The sequence below is a fragment of the Phyllobates terribilis genome, unplaced genomic scaffold (genome assembly GCF_046119375.1).
Source record: "Phyllobates terribilis strain yellow unplaced genomic scaffold, ASM4611937v1 Scaffold_2__4_contigs__length_985480577, whole genome shotgun sequence".
NCBI classification, from domain to species: Eukaryota; Metazoa; Chordata; class Amphibia; order Anura; family Dendrobatidae; genus Phyllobates; species Phyllobates terribilis.
The window spans coordinates 540961211-540978116 of NW_027362762.1; the positions used below are offsets into that span (position 1 = coordinate 540961211).

General features: G+C 45.5%; 1 protein-coding gene across 7 annotated transcripts in view; it reads left to right on the forward strand.

Annotated features, from left to right (window-relative positions):
• LOC141220357 (transcription elongation factor A protein 3-like) overlaps positions 1-16906 on the forward strand; it is a 166680-nt gene that overhangs the window by 129194 nt on the left and 20580 nt on the right. For all 7 annotated transcript variants that reach the window (XM_073666285.1, XM_073666299.1, XM_073666307.1 and 4 more), the window contains 2 exons: positions 11821-11975; positions 14024-14170. In XM_073666285.1, coding sequence (XP_073522386.1) covers positions 11821-11975; positions 14024-14170 — 302 coding nt within the window. The remainder of the gene's footprint in view (positions 1-11820; positions 11976-14023; positions 14171-16906) is intronic.

Below are 16906 nucleotides of genomic sequence, written 5' to 3' on the forward strand. Positions count from 1 at the left end.
CCCTGGTTACAGGGAGACTGGGGAACCAAGAGTTAGGGGAACCAGTTAGTGGGTGAGGGTGGAGGACATACAAGTTAGTTACACTTTAAATTTCATATTTAATAAAAAGCCATCTTTGGTTTTGGTCTTTTTGGTTAGTCAAGTCTTTGGTTCTTCTGACTGTCAAGTACTGTGATCTCCCACCCTGATAGTGGATCCTGTGTGGACGTGCAGGGGAGGGAGACCCGGCCCTCGTACCCCGGCCTTGGGACGAGAGGCAGGTTGCAGACGGGGAATGTCTCAACCCGGCCAGTGACCAGGACCAAGAAGGCCCGGAGCTTAAGAGTGTGGCTCCATAGCAAATGGATCCCAGGCAGGATGCAGACGGAGCGGTGTACGCCACCTGTCCTCGCCATGTTGATATATTCAGAGGGAGTCCGGCTGCAAGAGGGGTACCGGCCCCCGACACCCGACCTTGCTACTCCATGTCCTGGTCGGGAAAGCCCAGTAGGCCCTGAGGATCCCACCGGGTATCGGACGGAGCGGAGCTGCCACCTGTGCCCTAGTTCTGAGAGGAGCTCAGAGGGAGACCCGGCCTATTTGCACACACACGGACAGGAAAGGATTCGGTCTGTAGTTCAGGAACACTCTGGTGTAGGGTCCCGACTGAATGCTGGACTTACTCGGAGGTTGTCGGACCCCCGTCTCAGGTGACCGCAGGACTCCGCGGGGAGCAGGGAGTCGCCTTCCTTCTGCCATCTCTAAAATGAGTAAAGCCTTGGAAGTTCACCCCTATGGACTCCGGACTGTTATTTCTGTGCCACACCGCACGACGCGGCATCCGTTCTCCTCTACTACTACCCCCCCTCCATCCTGTCCCTCTGCCCTGAGGCCTTGCTCCGCCTGTGGGGAGTAGTAAGAACTTTGGCCGCCATAACATCGTGCCTCAGCGGACTGCAGCGGCACTGATGGCCCTCACCAGGTGCCACAGGTGGCGTAGTCATAAATCAGCCACTCAACCCAGATAAGCCCACACCATCTCCTTTTTAATGTGACAGCCCTGAGTACGGGTCGGGTCTGGGCCACGGCTGCACCCCATCTCTCCATCACAGGACCCGACTCCGAGTCCCCCATCTCCCAGGGTAAACTAAAGGGCTTTTTCGAGTAACAGGCGTCACAAAAGCAACCCAGGAGTTTTTAAAGCAAAGAAGTGGAATATTCTGCAATGGTCAATTCAATCACCAGATCTCTACTCCATCGAGCAGCATTACACATGCTTAAGACAAAACTTAAGGCAGAAAGACCCACAATCAAGCAACAACTGAAGTCAGCTGCTGTAAAGACCTAGCAGAGCATCACAAAGGAGGAAACTCATTTGGTGACGTTCATGGGTTCTGGACCTCAGGCTGTCATTGCCTGCAAAGGATTCACTACAAAGTATTAAAAATTAATATTTTTTTTATTGTAAAGTTAATTTGTCCAATTCCTTTTGAATCCTTAAAATGAGGAGGTTTTGTAAAAAAAATAGTTGCAAATCCTAAGCGTTTCACATGATACTTTTGTTCAACCCCTTTAATTAAATCTGAAAGTCTACGCTTTAATTGCATCTCAGTTGCTTCATTTTAAATAAAAAGAGTGGTCTGCAGAACCCAAATCACGAAGATTCAGTCACTATACAAATATTTTTGGACCTAACTACATTTGCACTATTATTTTTCAGTTTACCTTATATGGATTTACCGTATTTTTCGGACTATAAGACGCACTTTTTTCCTCCAAAATTTTGGGGGAAAATGGGGGTGCGTCTTATAGTCTGAATGTTGCTGTGGGGTATATATATACTGTGTTGGGGGGAGCGGTTGCGGCGGAGGAGCAGGGCCCAGGAGGTAGCAGCCGCCTCCTGCAGCCTATACTGTCCCCGCTGCTAAAGAAAGGCGTGAGGAGCACTGAAAATTCATGCTCCTTAATAGCGGCACACAGTGTATCAGCAGCGCGGCTCCTGCTGCTGCCGGGCGATCGCGTGTGACCGCTATTAAAGGGCATGAATATTCACCCCCTCCCCACACCCATGGGCGTGGGAAGGGGGTGAATATTCATGCCCATTAACAGTGGGCACACGCGATTGCCCAGCAGCAGCAGGAGCCGTGCTGTGGCTACGCTGTGTGCCGGCTATGAAGGCGCATGAAGTCACTGCTCCCCACGCATACAGTCCCGGCATGGGGAGCAGTGACTTCCGGCAGCTGATCTCTCCTTGTGAGCTGCGCATGGCAGTGACGTCATGCGCAGCTCAAATGTACAGAGCAGTGCAGTCAGACAGGACGCAGCGCTGGATAAGAGAAGAAAGGTGAGTATGAGTGTTTGTTTTTTTATGTGCAGCCTGATGAGGATTAGGGGGACTATGCATACTAGGATAAGGATGAGGGGGCTATACATACCAGGATAAGGATGAGGGGGCCATACATACCAGGGTAAGGATGAGGGGGCCATACATGCCAGGGTAAGGATGAGGGGCCATACATACCAGGATAAGGATGAGGGGTGCCATGCATACCAGGATAAGGATGAGGGGGCCATGCATACCAGGATAAGGATGAGGGGCCATGCATACCAGGATAAGAAAGAGGGGTGCCATGCATACCAGGATAAGGAATGAGGGGTGCCATGCATACCAGGATGGGGGTGAGGGGTACCATACATACCAGGATAGGGATGAGGGGTGCCATGCATACCAGGATAGGGATGAGGGGTGCCATGCATACCAGTATAGGGATGAGGGGTGCCATGCATACCAGGATAGGGATGAGGGGTGCCATGCATACCAGGAGAGGGATGAGGGGTGCCATGCATACCAGGATAGGGATGAGGGGTGCCATGCATACCAGGATAGGGATGAGGGGTGCCATGCATACCAGGATAAGGATGAGGGATGCCATGCATACCAGGGTAAGGATGAGGGGTGACATGCATACCAGAATAGGGATGAGGGGTGCCATGCATACTAGGATAAGGATGAGGGGTGCCATGCATACTAGGATAAGGATGAGGGGTGCCATGCATATCAGGATGGAGGGGTGCCATGCATATCAGGATGGGGATGGGGGCCACGTATAATAGGAAGGGGGGCATATCTACCAGGATGGGGGATATTATCAGAATTGGGGGACATTACCCCTATGCCAGTGTCAGCAGCAGACCCGCTCCCCTTTAACAGTGCATCGTGACTAGAGATGAGCGTTGTTCTACTCGAACTGTTCGCCAATCTCAAATTCGAGCTGTTTTGGGCGGTGTTCGAGACGGTCGGCGAACACGAACAATTTGAGAAAAATTCGGCTGTTCGAGGTTATGTTCGATAACTGTTCGTGCACCAAAATCATAACTGGATTTTTTCTCAGTAATGATGAAAATTAATGTTAATACGCAGTTTGAGTGTACAGCGGGGCGGGGGGAGGGGCAGGGGATGGATCTCTGCAGGAACAATGAAGATCTCCATTTTTTTTTCTCTTTCCCGCATTTGCAGTGGGGAGGTGCAATCTGTCAGCCTATCAGCAGCGCACACACGGAGCGAAGTGCTTTTTTTCACACAAGCAAGGGCATGTGTGATTGGCAGTGTATGTCACATGTCCTTGCCCTATAAGACCAAGCCATTTTCCCCGTCGCCACCATTTTCTCACTGCTGCAGCTGCGTGTTAGACGGCACCGCTGTTGCTGTGTGCGCTATACCTTGTTAATTTCAAGCCAATTTTCGCACAAATATACAGATAGCTTGGGAGTAGGGAATAGTTGTGATTGCAGTCCTTTTAAGGACTAGGTTACAGCATTTCCTACGACTTTTATCAGGCAGGTCTGTGCTCTTAAATAGATAGATTGTGGGAGTAAAGACTAATTGTAATTGGAGTCCTTTTCAGGACTAGGTTACATCAGTTCCTATCAGTTTTTGCCAGGCAGGTCTGTGCCAGTGCTGTGCAAGTTTTTTTCACAGCATTTGGCTGAATCTAGCAAAGCTAATCCTTTTTGGCCTATTGCAGAGTGTGTTAGTCAGTGGAGTAGCCTATCTGTGTTGCAAGATATACCACCTGTGTATAGAATACCAATTTTTTTACTGCACCTAGTGAAGTAAAATCTTTTGGGCATAGCATCATTCTATTAGTCCATCTATACTGACCTCCATCAGGTTGCAAACTGAATATAATTTTTTTCTGCATCTAGCTCTGAAAAAATATTTGGGCTTCTAGCAGTGTGTGGGACTTGGTCTATTAGTCCATCTATACTGACCTCCATCAGGTTGCAAATTAAAAATAATTTTTTTCTTCATTTAGCTCTGAAAAAATATTTGGGCTTCTAGCAGTGTGTGGGACTTGTTCTATTAGTCCTTCTATACTGACCTCCAGCAGGTTGCAAATTGAATATAATTTTTTTCTGCATCTAGCTCTGAAAAAATATTTGGGCTTCTAGCGGTGTGTGGGACTTGGTCTATTAGTCCATCTATACTGACCTCCATCAGGTTGCAAATTAAAAATAATTTTTTTCTGCATCTAGCTCTGAAAAAATATTTGGGCTTCTAGCAGTGTGTGGGACTTGGTCTATTAGTCCATCTATACTGACCTCCATCAGGTTGCAAATTAAAAATAATTTTTTTCTTCATTTATCTCTGAAAAAATATTTGGGCTTCTAGCAGCGTGTGGGACTTGTTCTATTAGTCCATCTATACTGACCTCCATCAGGTTGCAAATTAAAAATAACTTTTTTCTGCATCTAGCTCTGAAAAAATATTTGGGCTTCTAGCAGTGTGTGGGACTTGGTCTATTAGTCCATCTATACTGACCTCCATCAGGTTGCAAATTAAAAATAATTTTTTTCTGCATCTAGCTCTGAAAAAATATTTGGGCTTCTAGCAGTGTGTGGGACTTGGTCTATTAGTCCATCTATACTGACCTCCATCAGGTTGCAAATTGAATAAAAAAATTTTCTGCATCTAGCTCTGAAAAAATATTTGGGCTTCTAGCGGTGTGTGGGACTTGGTCTATTAGTCCATCTATACTGACCTCCATCAGGTTGCAAATTAAAAATAATTTTTTTCTGCATCTAGCTCTGAAAAAATATTTGGGCTTCTAGCAGTGTGTGGGACTTGGTCTATTAGTCCATCTATACTGACCTCCATCAGGTTGCAAATTAAAAATAATTTTTTTCTTCATTTAGCTCTGAAAAAATATTTGGGCTTCTAGCAGTGTGTGGGACTTGTTCTATTAGTCCTTCTATACTGACCTCCAGCAGGTTGCAAATTGAATATAATTTTTTTCTGCATCTAGCTCTGAAAAAATATTTGGGCTTCTAGCGGTGTGTGGGACTTGGTCTATTAGTCCATCTATACTGACCTCCATCAGGTTGCAAATTGAATAAAAAAAATTTCTGCATCTAGCTCTGAAAAAATATTTGGGCTTCTAGCGGTGTGTGGGACTTGGTCTATTAGTCCATCTATACTGACCTCCATCAGGTTGCAAATTAAAAATAATTTTTTTCTGCATCTAACCCAGCCAATAGTTTTGGCCTAATACCACAGTTTGGCCACTCAGCTCTGCTCGGTTACCATCCATTGTTTTTTTGTGCAAACAACTCCAGAGTTGTGAATTAGTTAACCACCAAAATGAGTGGAAAAAGACCTGCTGCTGGTGGAAAGGGGAATAGGCGTGTTGGGAAGGGGAAAAAAGGTTGTGTCCGTGGGGTAGGTGCAGAAGAAATACCATCTTCCAGCCAAACTAAAATGTCTACTTCTTTTAGCGGACAATGTGATAAGATCCCTTTCTTACGGCCACGCCAATCGCTACAAATTCCAGATGAGGCACAAAAACAGCAGGTGCTTCAACGGATATCAAGTGCTCCTTTAAGTGGGCTCTCCTCCACATCAACTTCAACATCACAAATACTCCAGTCCTCAAAGGTGTCACCCAAATCGCACTTGCTTCCTCACAGCTCCCAAATCTCCAGCTGCCCGTCTGAGTATGAGGTAGAACAGATGGTTGAGTCTGCAGAGCTGTTTACTCATACTATAGCCTGGGAATCAGAGGTCGACTCCAGCGCTTCTGTGAATCCAGACAAGGAAATGATCTGCACTGATGCCCAGAATCTTTATGAGTCGGATCCAGGACCAGACGCAGAAGGTTCTGACCATAATGTAGACCCTCATTCCCAAACTGTAACTCCTGTTGGTGGAGACAATGAGGAAGACGATGATAAGACTCAAATACCTGATTGGAGCGACAACTTTAGTTTTTTGTCAGGGCAGGAACAGGTTGGCTCTGAGGACGACGGGTGTGATAACGCACAGGGTGATGATGATGAGGTCGGAGATCCCACTTACTGTCAACCCACAGTCAGCCAAGAGATGAGGTCAGCAGAGGAGGTGGAGGAAGATGCTAGTGACGACGAGGTCAGGTTGCGCTTTCCTGGACAGAGACGTAGTACTGGAAGCACGTCAACAACTGCATCCTCAAACACAACTCTGCCTCTCACCACAAGTCGTGGTGGCTCTTCAGGTCGCATGGGTGCTAAGCCTTGCATAGCCTGGGCATTTTTTCAGATCGATAAAGATGACCCAACTCGTGTTATCTGTAACATTTGTCAGCAAAAGCTAAGTAGAGGCCAAAAAATACATAGTTTGAGTACTTCATGCATGAACCGGCACATGGACATGAAGCATAAGTTGCAGTGGGAAGCTCAGTGTGCTACAATGCGGTCTAGCCGGCCGGGCCAACCACCGTCTGCCATATCTTGTGCATCCGCGGCCTCTTCATCCTCTGTGACTGGGGGGACAGCAGTCACACCTGTTTTGGGGCGCAGACCTGCCACCTCTTTACCCGCAACAGCCAGCGTGATTGGCAGGTCATCATTTTCTTTGGAGGTGGTAACACCAGCTGGTGTTGAGCGCTGTCCGACATCGATAGCACCACCTTTGGATCAAGGCAACCTAACATGTCCGCCTGCATCTTCCTCACAGACCGGCAGTTTGCCGGGGACACCCTTATCAACCCCGTCTAAGCACAATAGCCAGCCCTCGGTCCCTCAGATGTGGACAAGTAAAAGACCATTTCCTCCTAGCCATGAGAAAGCTAAGAGGTTGAATTTCACCATCTGCAAGCTCTTGGCTACAGAAATGCTGCCTTTCCGCCTGGTGGACACAGAGGATTTTCGAGACCTTATGTCCGTCGCAGTGCCCCAGTACCAGATGCCCAGTCGGCACTACTTCTCAAAGAAAGGTGTGCCTGCGCTCCACCAGCATGTCGCACACAACATCACCGCTTCTTTGAGAAACTCTGTGTGTGACAGGGTGCATTTCACCACAGACACTTGGACGAGTAGGCATGGACAGGGGCATTACATGTCGCTGACTGGGCACTGGGTAACTATGGTGACAGCAGGACAAGGGGCTGCTGTCCAAGTCTTGCCGTCCCCACGAGTTGTGCGTCAATCCTCTTTATGTCATTTTTCCTCCACTGCTTCTGCCTCCTCAACCTCCTCTCGGTCTTCCACCTGCACCCAAAGCCTGTCTGGTCATGCCACAAGCTTTCTAACTGCGCAGAAGGGATCCTGCACACCTCCTTACTATGCTGGCAGTAGGGCTCAACGTCATCAGGCGGTTTTTACATTGAAATGTCTGGGAAATGTGAGTCACACAGCTGAGGAGTTGTGGTCAGCTCTGGAGAACCAATTTCATGAATGGTTGTCTCCACTGGACCTGAAACCAGGGAAGGCCGTGTGCGACAATGCTGCAAACCTGGGTGCGGCCCTTCGCCGGGGCAATGTCACACACGTGCCTTGTATGGCTCACGTGTTGAACCTGGTTGTCCAGCAATTTTTAGCCCACTATCCCAGACTAGATGGCCTTCTGCAGAGGGCACGGTCGCTGTGTGCTCACTTCCGCCGTTCGCATCCCGCAGCTCAGCGACTTACATCTCTACAGAAGTCGTTGGGCCTGCCACTTCACCGGCTAAAATGCGATGTGCCTACCCGGTGGAATTCAACTCTGCACATGTTGCAGCGACTGTGGCAGCACCGACAAGCCCTGGTGCAATACGTTCTGACGTATAGCCTGGGCCAACGAGATTCAGAGGTGGGGCAAATCACGCTGGAGGAGTGGTCTCAGATCAGGGACCTATGCACCCTTCTGCACAGTTTTGAAATGGCGACGAAGATGTTTAGTGCTGACGATGCCATTATCAGCATGACTATTCCGGTGATTTACATGCTGGAGCACATGTGAAACAGAATTCGGAGTCAGGTGGTGGCACAAGAGGAGGTGGAGGAAGTAGAGGAGGAGGAGTTGTATGCGGAAGGGCTAACATCTGCAAGGTCCAGACGGTCGGCAGCACCAGGGCGGCAGGCATGTGAGGGTGGGGGAGATGATTTTACCAGGGCGCATGGTAGCAGCCAAACTAGTGAGGAAGGTGCAGGAGCCCAGGAAGAAGTGGAGGACGAACTGATGAAAGACTCATCAGATGAGGGAGACCTTGATCACATTTCTGTTGTGCGAGGTTGGGGGGAGAGGACAGAGGAAGGAAGCATGATTGTTACCTCGCCACCAACACAACAGGGACTTGGTGCTCCTGGATGCGCAACACACATGAGTGCCTTCTTGCTGCACTACCTGCAACATGACCCTCGAATTGTGAGAATTAGAAATAATCCTGACTACTGGGTTGCCACACTGTTAGATCCCCGGTACAAAAGTAAATTTGCAGAAATTATTCCTGCCATAGAAAGGGATGCACGCATGCAGGAGTATCAGCAGAGACTGTTGCAGAATCTTACATGTGCTTTTCCACAAAATACCAGTGGTGCACGTAGTGAATCTCACAGTTCCAACTTGCCAACCGTGGTCTGTATGGAATTGTTCAATAAAGGGCCCAAAATTAAGATAACATAGATGGGAGAGGTCTCTATGAATAGGAATTCCTAAGTATTTGATACCCTGTGAGGGCCAGGCAAAGGGAAAGTTGGACTGGATGGAATCCTATATGGATTTAGGGAGGGAGACATCGAGGGCCTCAGACTTCGCTGCATTGATTTTAAAATTTTACCATGTAACAAAGTGATCTATTTCAGCCATAACAGCAGGGATGGATATATGTGATTGAGTGATATATACTAGGACATCATCAGCAAATAGAGAGCACTTGTACTCGGTGCCTCCCACCTCAATCCACCTAATATTGGGGTTATGGCGAATTGATGAGAGCAGGTGCTCCGTCACTAGGATGTATAAGAGAGGGGACAGAGGACATCCCTGCCTTGTCCCATTGGTGATTGTGAAAGGTGATGAAAATGTTCTGACACACCCCCTGGGCCTTGGGACACCCGGAGCCGGACCCTTTTTGGTGGATGCTGGTGGTTGTAGTCTTCGTGGCGGCGATCCGGTTCCGTGGCTCAGGGCGGTCAAACCAGTGGCGGAACTATTTATGTGGTTTTGATGTTTAAATGTCCGACTACGCCACCCATGGATTGCGGTCAGAGTGAACCGCCGCTACAAGGCAGACCGCTAAGGCTGGTGTTGTGGGTGCAGCAGAGCGTAGCATAACTCCCCACGGGAGGAGTATAGCCTCAGGGCAGTGTATGCGGAGGATGGGGGTGATGGTGCAGGGCAGCAGCAGTAACGACACGGAGTCAGTGATGCAGTTCAGGGCCTTTACTCACAGTTCTTATTATCCAGACCACGTCTGCAGGTAACGGCTGCCCACGTCGTACTGTGCTCACCAGGTGAGGGGCTCAGACAACTCCCAGATAACTTTGGAGCACTTCACAGGACCCCCTTTGTGTGTCCTTTGTCTGGCCTTTCTTACCAACACTTCTGTCCGGCTGCCTCGGGCCTCCTCTTGGTAAACTTGGCGCCAGTTTCCCTGACCCTATCCTTCCTAGCGGGTGGAGCAAGGGGCTGCGCCACATAAAATGTCAGAGCCTCCGGTTTCTAGCTGAGGGTCGTTTCCTGCCTCCACTAGTTCGGGGACCAGTCTCCCCCTTTGGCCTGACCCCTCCACGCAGGTGGATTCGGGCGTGCGGTGGCAACTCGCCCGTCCGCACCCCTGGGATCCCTTCATTCCTCGTTCCTGGAGCCTTCTCCGCTCCTCTTCCTTCCTTCTCCCTCTTGCAGGCCTGGGCCTCTGTTACTAGGCCCGCCTCCGGAGCAGAGCTCATGCAGAGCCCCTGCTCCCTGCCACTTCTGCTCAGACTTCTCTGCACTGAACTAAGATGGTGCCCACCTTTTATACTCCCTTCTCAATGCACCCAGGAACTGCTTCCTCCCTGCTCCTGCACTGCAGGGTTCCCCTTCATCAGTGTTCCCTCCCCCCACTCCAGCCAGGGACAGGGACTGTCGTGCCCATCTCAGGGGCATATTGGTCGCCCTGCCCCACGGCAATGTGGTGTAATGCATGCAGGTGTCGGGTCCTGATCCACACTCCATCCTTATCTGAGAGTGAGATATCACACCTCTGGGTGAGGTGCAATACGTCTGTAGCAACCGAGCCCTCGGTGCTACAGTTCCATTTATCTTCAGCCTAGGTGACGTATTGTGATACAGGGCCGTGATTTTGGCTATAAAAGGGTCCCCTAGACCCCTACCCCAAGCTTTTTAAGAGAATCATATATGGCGTGCCAGGAGACTCTATGGAATGCTTTCTCAGCATCCAACGAGAGTATCTACTTACAAATTTTTAACTGCATCTAGCCCAGGAAATACTTTGTGCCTAGTAGCAGTGTCTGCTAGTCAGCGGATTATCCCGGCTGTTAAGCAAGCTACACCACCTGTAGTTTGGACACTTAATTTTTTCAAAGGAAATGCTTCGGGACCACGGGATACTTAGTGAAGAGCATCAGGAGGCACCCCAAGGCATAGGGGCTGGGACTGGCAGTAGGATGTCTTGCGGTGGACAGCCGAGCTCGATCCTTATAAAAGCTTTTTAACTGCAGCAGCTTTAGTGAACGCTACTGGAGCTGGAATTACGCGGCTGCTGGCATGAGACTTGCCCTCCAATAGATCCTTGTAAATGGATTTAAAGTGTATTCATTCAAATTAGAGGGACAATTTAAATTAAAAAGCTTAGAGCTGCCTCCACCACAGGGGGGCTCTCTCGACCCACCAGCGGACAGGCACCAGTATTGGGAGAGGGGGGCTGGCCGTCAGGGTTCACCGCGGCTCTGGCACAAACCCGGCGACACGGAGGTGGCACGGGCAGGAGCGGACTGGCCGTCTCGGCTTCTCACTTTTTGGATTTTAGAAGGGCATGACATGCCTATATCTGTGTCTCCCCCTCCTTTTACTCCTCCACCTCTTTTCTTTTCGCATGACTATATGTACTTGTCACTTTTCCATGTGTTAGTTGTGTCTTCTGAGCAGTTTGTCAGCTTTTGGACACCTTTGAAGGTGTTTTCTATGTGTTTCTATGTGTTTTTGTTTGCCTGCCATTGGTTTTAACGGTGTTCGAAGGTGTTCGACGAACAGTTCGACGAACAGTTCGGCGAACACACGGGTGTTCGACGAACCGAACCGAACTCGAACACTACGGGGTTGGCTCAACACTAATCGTGACCACATTTTTCTCCTACATTTTTTTCTATTTTCAACCTCTAAAACCTAGGTGTGTCTTATGGTCCGGTGCGTCTTATAGTCCGAAAAATATGGTAATCAAGTACATTTTTTAAATGAACATAAATAAGATGATCTAGGTCTAGTCTAGTCACATCTGTCTTAAAACAATATAGCCTATTGAATTATGGTAATTCCTTTATTTGCTGCTGTCTGATTTTACAATATGTTCATACAATGAATTTGGTTATGGTCCTTAACATTCCCACGCATATACAAAGAAATGAAAGCCACGGATATGAAGTACAGAAACAGGATCAGAAGTCGTATTAGTAACCTGAAGGATCCGAAGAATCCCAGTCTGAGACGTAACGTGCTCTGTGGAGTAGTATCACCACAGAACATAGCAATAATGACAGCTGAGGTGACTACATTTAATAAATCAAGTCAAGAAGTGAAATACAAATATACATAGCTGTAACACATAGAAGTGGCCTACCTCTTGGCCTCAAATATCTGAAGATGAGTGGTGAGATATGACCAGCTCTGAAAAAAGCTCTGAAATTTTTTTTTAACATTTCCATTATTCACAAAGCCTGACAATATAATGTTCCACATTCTGTCCGAGTCGGAAGAAACAATCTCTTTTCCGATTCTGATGGCTGCTGCTGTCACATGGTGTTCACTGCTAGAAGAAACAGCTAGGAGACCTGCAGGGAACACACTGTAGAGTATGGAGGAACAGCTTTGCTTCGGTAGGTGAGTATCAATTTTTTTTTTGTTTTCTCTAAACCCTGGGTTCATTTGAAATGTGTATTAATGTAGTATACAACCCATTTAAGTGTTACAGGTGTGAATACGTATGTCTGGTTTTGCACACCTGCTTTCCTAGTCCAATGGTTGAACAATTGGAGTTGCAAGATTGTTAAAAATTAATTGCAGTGTTATACAAAATTTATTGTAAAATAAAAATTGGCAATGATATTGGACAGTGTAGTGTAAAGGGAAAAATCATACCACTGCTAGAAATATAAGAGCTGTTAGCACCAGCACCGCAAACACCACCACTTGCACCAGCTATGCGGGAGTAGCACTACATACACAGGTTACAATTGGCTTTTGGCCTCCACCAAATGCGTTAGTGGGGAGAAAGTGGAGGGCATCATGCAATATATGACACATCACTCCTGTCATTCACAGCAAGATGATGTTACCTCTGTTCTACAAAGAAGGGTCTTTGCCTGTTCACAAAAGACTAAGAGATAATTTTTAGACCATTTTTTTTACTTAAAAAAACATGACTGTTGGTTACCATCTGTTTATGTGGAAAGGTCACTTTAACACAAACGATGACTTGATAGTGTCAGATAAGCAGAAAGGGGTTGGATACAGTCCAAGGAGATATCAAGAGCGTTAAATGTGTCTTTTCAGAGCAATGGGAGATTTTCCAATATTGCAATTCATGGCAAATCTATTGCTGCTAATCGAATTACATGGAAAAAAACCTGCTGAATTTGAACTTCAAAAGATTTGATCATCTCTGATAAGGAGACTTAGTTCTGATTTCATGCTGTATGTTTAAGGTTATGTTCACGCGGGTGTTATAGTCCAGTCTGTCCAATTTAAAAAGAGAAAAGGAACATGTAAATCTGCGAGACCCATAATGGGTCAATGGAATCGGTAGTTTAACGGATAACTGAAGCCATGACTTAAGTGTGAACAGATATAAACGGCTGAGGAGAAAAAATAGTGCAAAAATAGGATCTTATCCAGTAATAATTATCAAGGATAGTATTAAAACATGCTGACTAGTGTTGAGCGAGTATGTTCTATTAACCCTTTCGCCGAGTATGCTCAGGCCGAGCTCCGAGTATTTACAGCTGCTCGGTGATGTGGTTAAATCGCTCCCGTGTACATGATTTAAGACTGTTTGACAGTTTTACTACATGTGAGGAATGTCTATTTCTTACACATTCATCACATGTAATAAAGCTGTCAAACAGTCGCAAATCATGCACACGGGAGCGATTCAACCATATCACCAAGCAGCTGTAAATACTCGGAGCTCAACCCGAGCATACTCAGACAGAACATACTCGCTCAACCATAATGCTGACCTGTTCCCAGGTTGTGGGGCTGCTGCAGTTCCACGGGTGATTTCATCAGAGAAATATAGAAAAATGGAAGTTTGTGGTCTGTATCCGCGCTGCCAACTGATGAAGTGACGTCAGATGCCAGAGATAATGTAAAAAAAAGGTTTATTTTATTTTTCTACAAGTTTCAAAGTGTAACACACTGCTTCAGGAACAAAAAACATATGATATGATATGGTTTTTGTTCCTGAAGAAAAAATTGGTTACACTTCGAAATGCGTGAAAAGAGCTTAGGTCAAGTTGTTATCTTTAGCACAAGGTGGTTTTGGAAAATAATATAGTATGCCAAGTGTTTGGTTGTCTGGCTTTCTTATGACAGGAAATGGCAAGTGATGAGCTGAAAGAACTTAGGAACACACTGACTCAAGAAGCTATCAGAGAACACCAGATGGCAAAGACAGGTGGCACTCAGACAGACTTACTACAATGTGACAAGTGTAAGAAGAAGAACTGCACCTATAACCAGGCAAGTGACTTGTTTAATACAGAAATATGTGTTGGTCATATGCTATAACTAGAGAATTTTAAATTTTGTATAAACTTCACTAACCTAATGAGGTGTAGCTATAGCTGTCTGCAGGTTATGGAATTTTTAACTATATTATTTATATAGAGGCTGCAATTTAAAGGAAATATTGACTTTGAATAATCTGCACTGTATATATTTCTTCTTAGGTGCACACAGGGATTCATAATGCTCTGACTCATGGTTAATAGTTATATTTATAATAAAATACTGTATAAGGGAATGCTATCTATTCTTTGTACTATACTGTGTGTTTTGAGTGGGTAATGAAGAAATGAAACAAAATTGTGGGTTCTCCAGGATAGACCATCAATTTTTGATCGGTGGGAGTCCCAGTCCCGTGACTTTGGCTCAATAGCACAATAAAGGGGTTGTACTCAGACATAGTGGTTGCTATGGAGCTACTATGCCTTATACTTCTGCTTGTTTCAAGTAAATGTGATGAGCTGCAGTACAAAGCTGGGGATGTGATATGGCACTCTCATTGTTCTGCTCCACATGGGTCCCAGGGTTGGCCCACACTATTCAAACATTGATGGTACAGTACTTTACACAGTTATTCTGAACATTAAAAGTTATCATCTATCCTCAGGATAGGTGATGGCTTTCTGATCAGTAGGAGTTTGACTGCTGGGGTCACTGATCCTAAAAACGTGGTTTGGAAATGCCCCATTGAAATGGAGCCAGTGCTCTATTTATTCTCTATGGACTGCTAGTTGCATCTGAGTACAGTAGTTGGCTATTTCTAACAGCCCCAAGGAGAGGGAACAGGGCAGTGGTGTTCATGCTCCTTTCTGACAGCAGTTCAGAGCCCTGTTCTCGCGATTTCTGGTTGTCACTGCAGTCAGACCCGTATTGATCATGTTTATAGGTGATCATTTTCAAAGATAGAAATAACCCTTTAAAGAGGACCTGTCACTATGTCAAACGTGACTAGATTTTCCTGTAATTTTATCCCATGAATATTCTTGGTTTTTATTCTTAATTCTACCATTTGTTTCCAGAGATATGGACATTACATTTAGTGCTGCTTTTTGTGTTTTTTTTTTTACCAAGGTGGCATTGCTCTCAGTGTAATAATTGATAGCTCTCAGAAAGTCCTTTGTGCAACTCCCCTTGGTAAAGATAAAAATTAGTGCTAACTCAAAAGGACCATATTTCTAGAAGTGTATGTCGAATTTAAAAAAAAAAAAAAAAATTCCATACGAGAAAATAACTGATGGTAAAAACGGACATACAGACCAAAAACTGATGAAAATCAGTTTTTCTTTTATGTATGAGAAAAAACTAATAAGGCCTAAGAAAGTCCAATTCCCCACACATTGCATTAAGGCTACATTAATGTTCATTATTTTTACTGTGATTTTCACAAATCACAGAAAAATGTCTGGATTTATTAATAAAAAAATTTTTCTTAAATATCTTCCACAAATGGAGAAAAAATTTAGTTCTGTAAATTGACTTGAATTGAAGATTTTAAATCCACTTCATGTTAATTACGTAATGTTTAGAATGGTTGTGGGTTTGTTGTAGATTTTCCCTAATGACTTAAAAATCAGAATTAAATCCTAATTGTTCCAGATTTTCCTGTGGGTAATCCACAGAAAAATCAGCATATCCTGAAAAAAAACAAACCAACAAACAAACACCTTTTACACCTAATTTTAGATTCTGTAACCTGTTGTGATACAGATCCTTGTACAACCCGGCCTGCTATGATCACGGCTTGCCCCATGTTGTACCAGATGATAGAATGATAATCATCATGGGAGGTCAGGTTGTATCGACCAGGCTACAGAGCTAGGCACAAGGGGAGGTGCATATGAAGTGTGTTTGTTGTGTTATTTTTTTTTATATCTTTAAAGGTGCTATTTTTCACAGGAAAATCAACAGTAAAACCTGCACCAAAATCACGCAATTTAATGTAATAAATTTGCTGTGAATTAGTTGAAAATTCCAACCCAATTTGTTATGCACCCATACAGTGAAGTGCCCCTTCCCCACAAAATATATTTATGAATAGTCCCTCCTTCCTTCACACATACAATTTACAGCAATGCCCCTTGTGATGCACATTGGAACTGCATACGGTTGACATGGTTTTCATAGTATTTTTGACTGCATGTTGTTTTTAGAGTTGTCATCACCACTGTGTTTCATGTTGATTAGTTGGGTTTATTAAATTTGGGTCATGCAATAAAAAAATGTATCAGTTACACTATGCTTATGCAAAAAATCGCATGCATCAAAATTGCACCTTTTGCCCTTACTCTAAGGAATCCCTCCACCCTAACATATCATTTACTGTAAATTCCCGCCAACTAAATCTATAAAGCACCCTATCTCCCCCCCACAGACATATCCCCCATATATAGTGACTGTATTCACATGTCCCCCCACATACAGTACATATAGACATGTCCCTCCACATGCAGTATATAGAGACATATTTCCCCACATATAGCATAGACAAATCCTACCTCCCTCACATATAGTATATATATAGACAAGTCCACCCTCCCCCACATACAGTATATATTGTCATGTCCCCCATACAGTATATAAAGAGACAAGTGCCCTCTCCCCATGTATAGCATATAAAGACTTATTCCCCTCTCACACATGCAGCATATATAGACAAGTCTCACTCCTCCACACATAGTATATAGTATATAA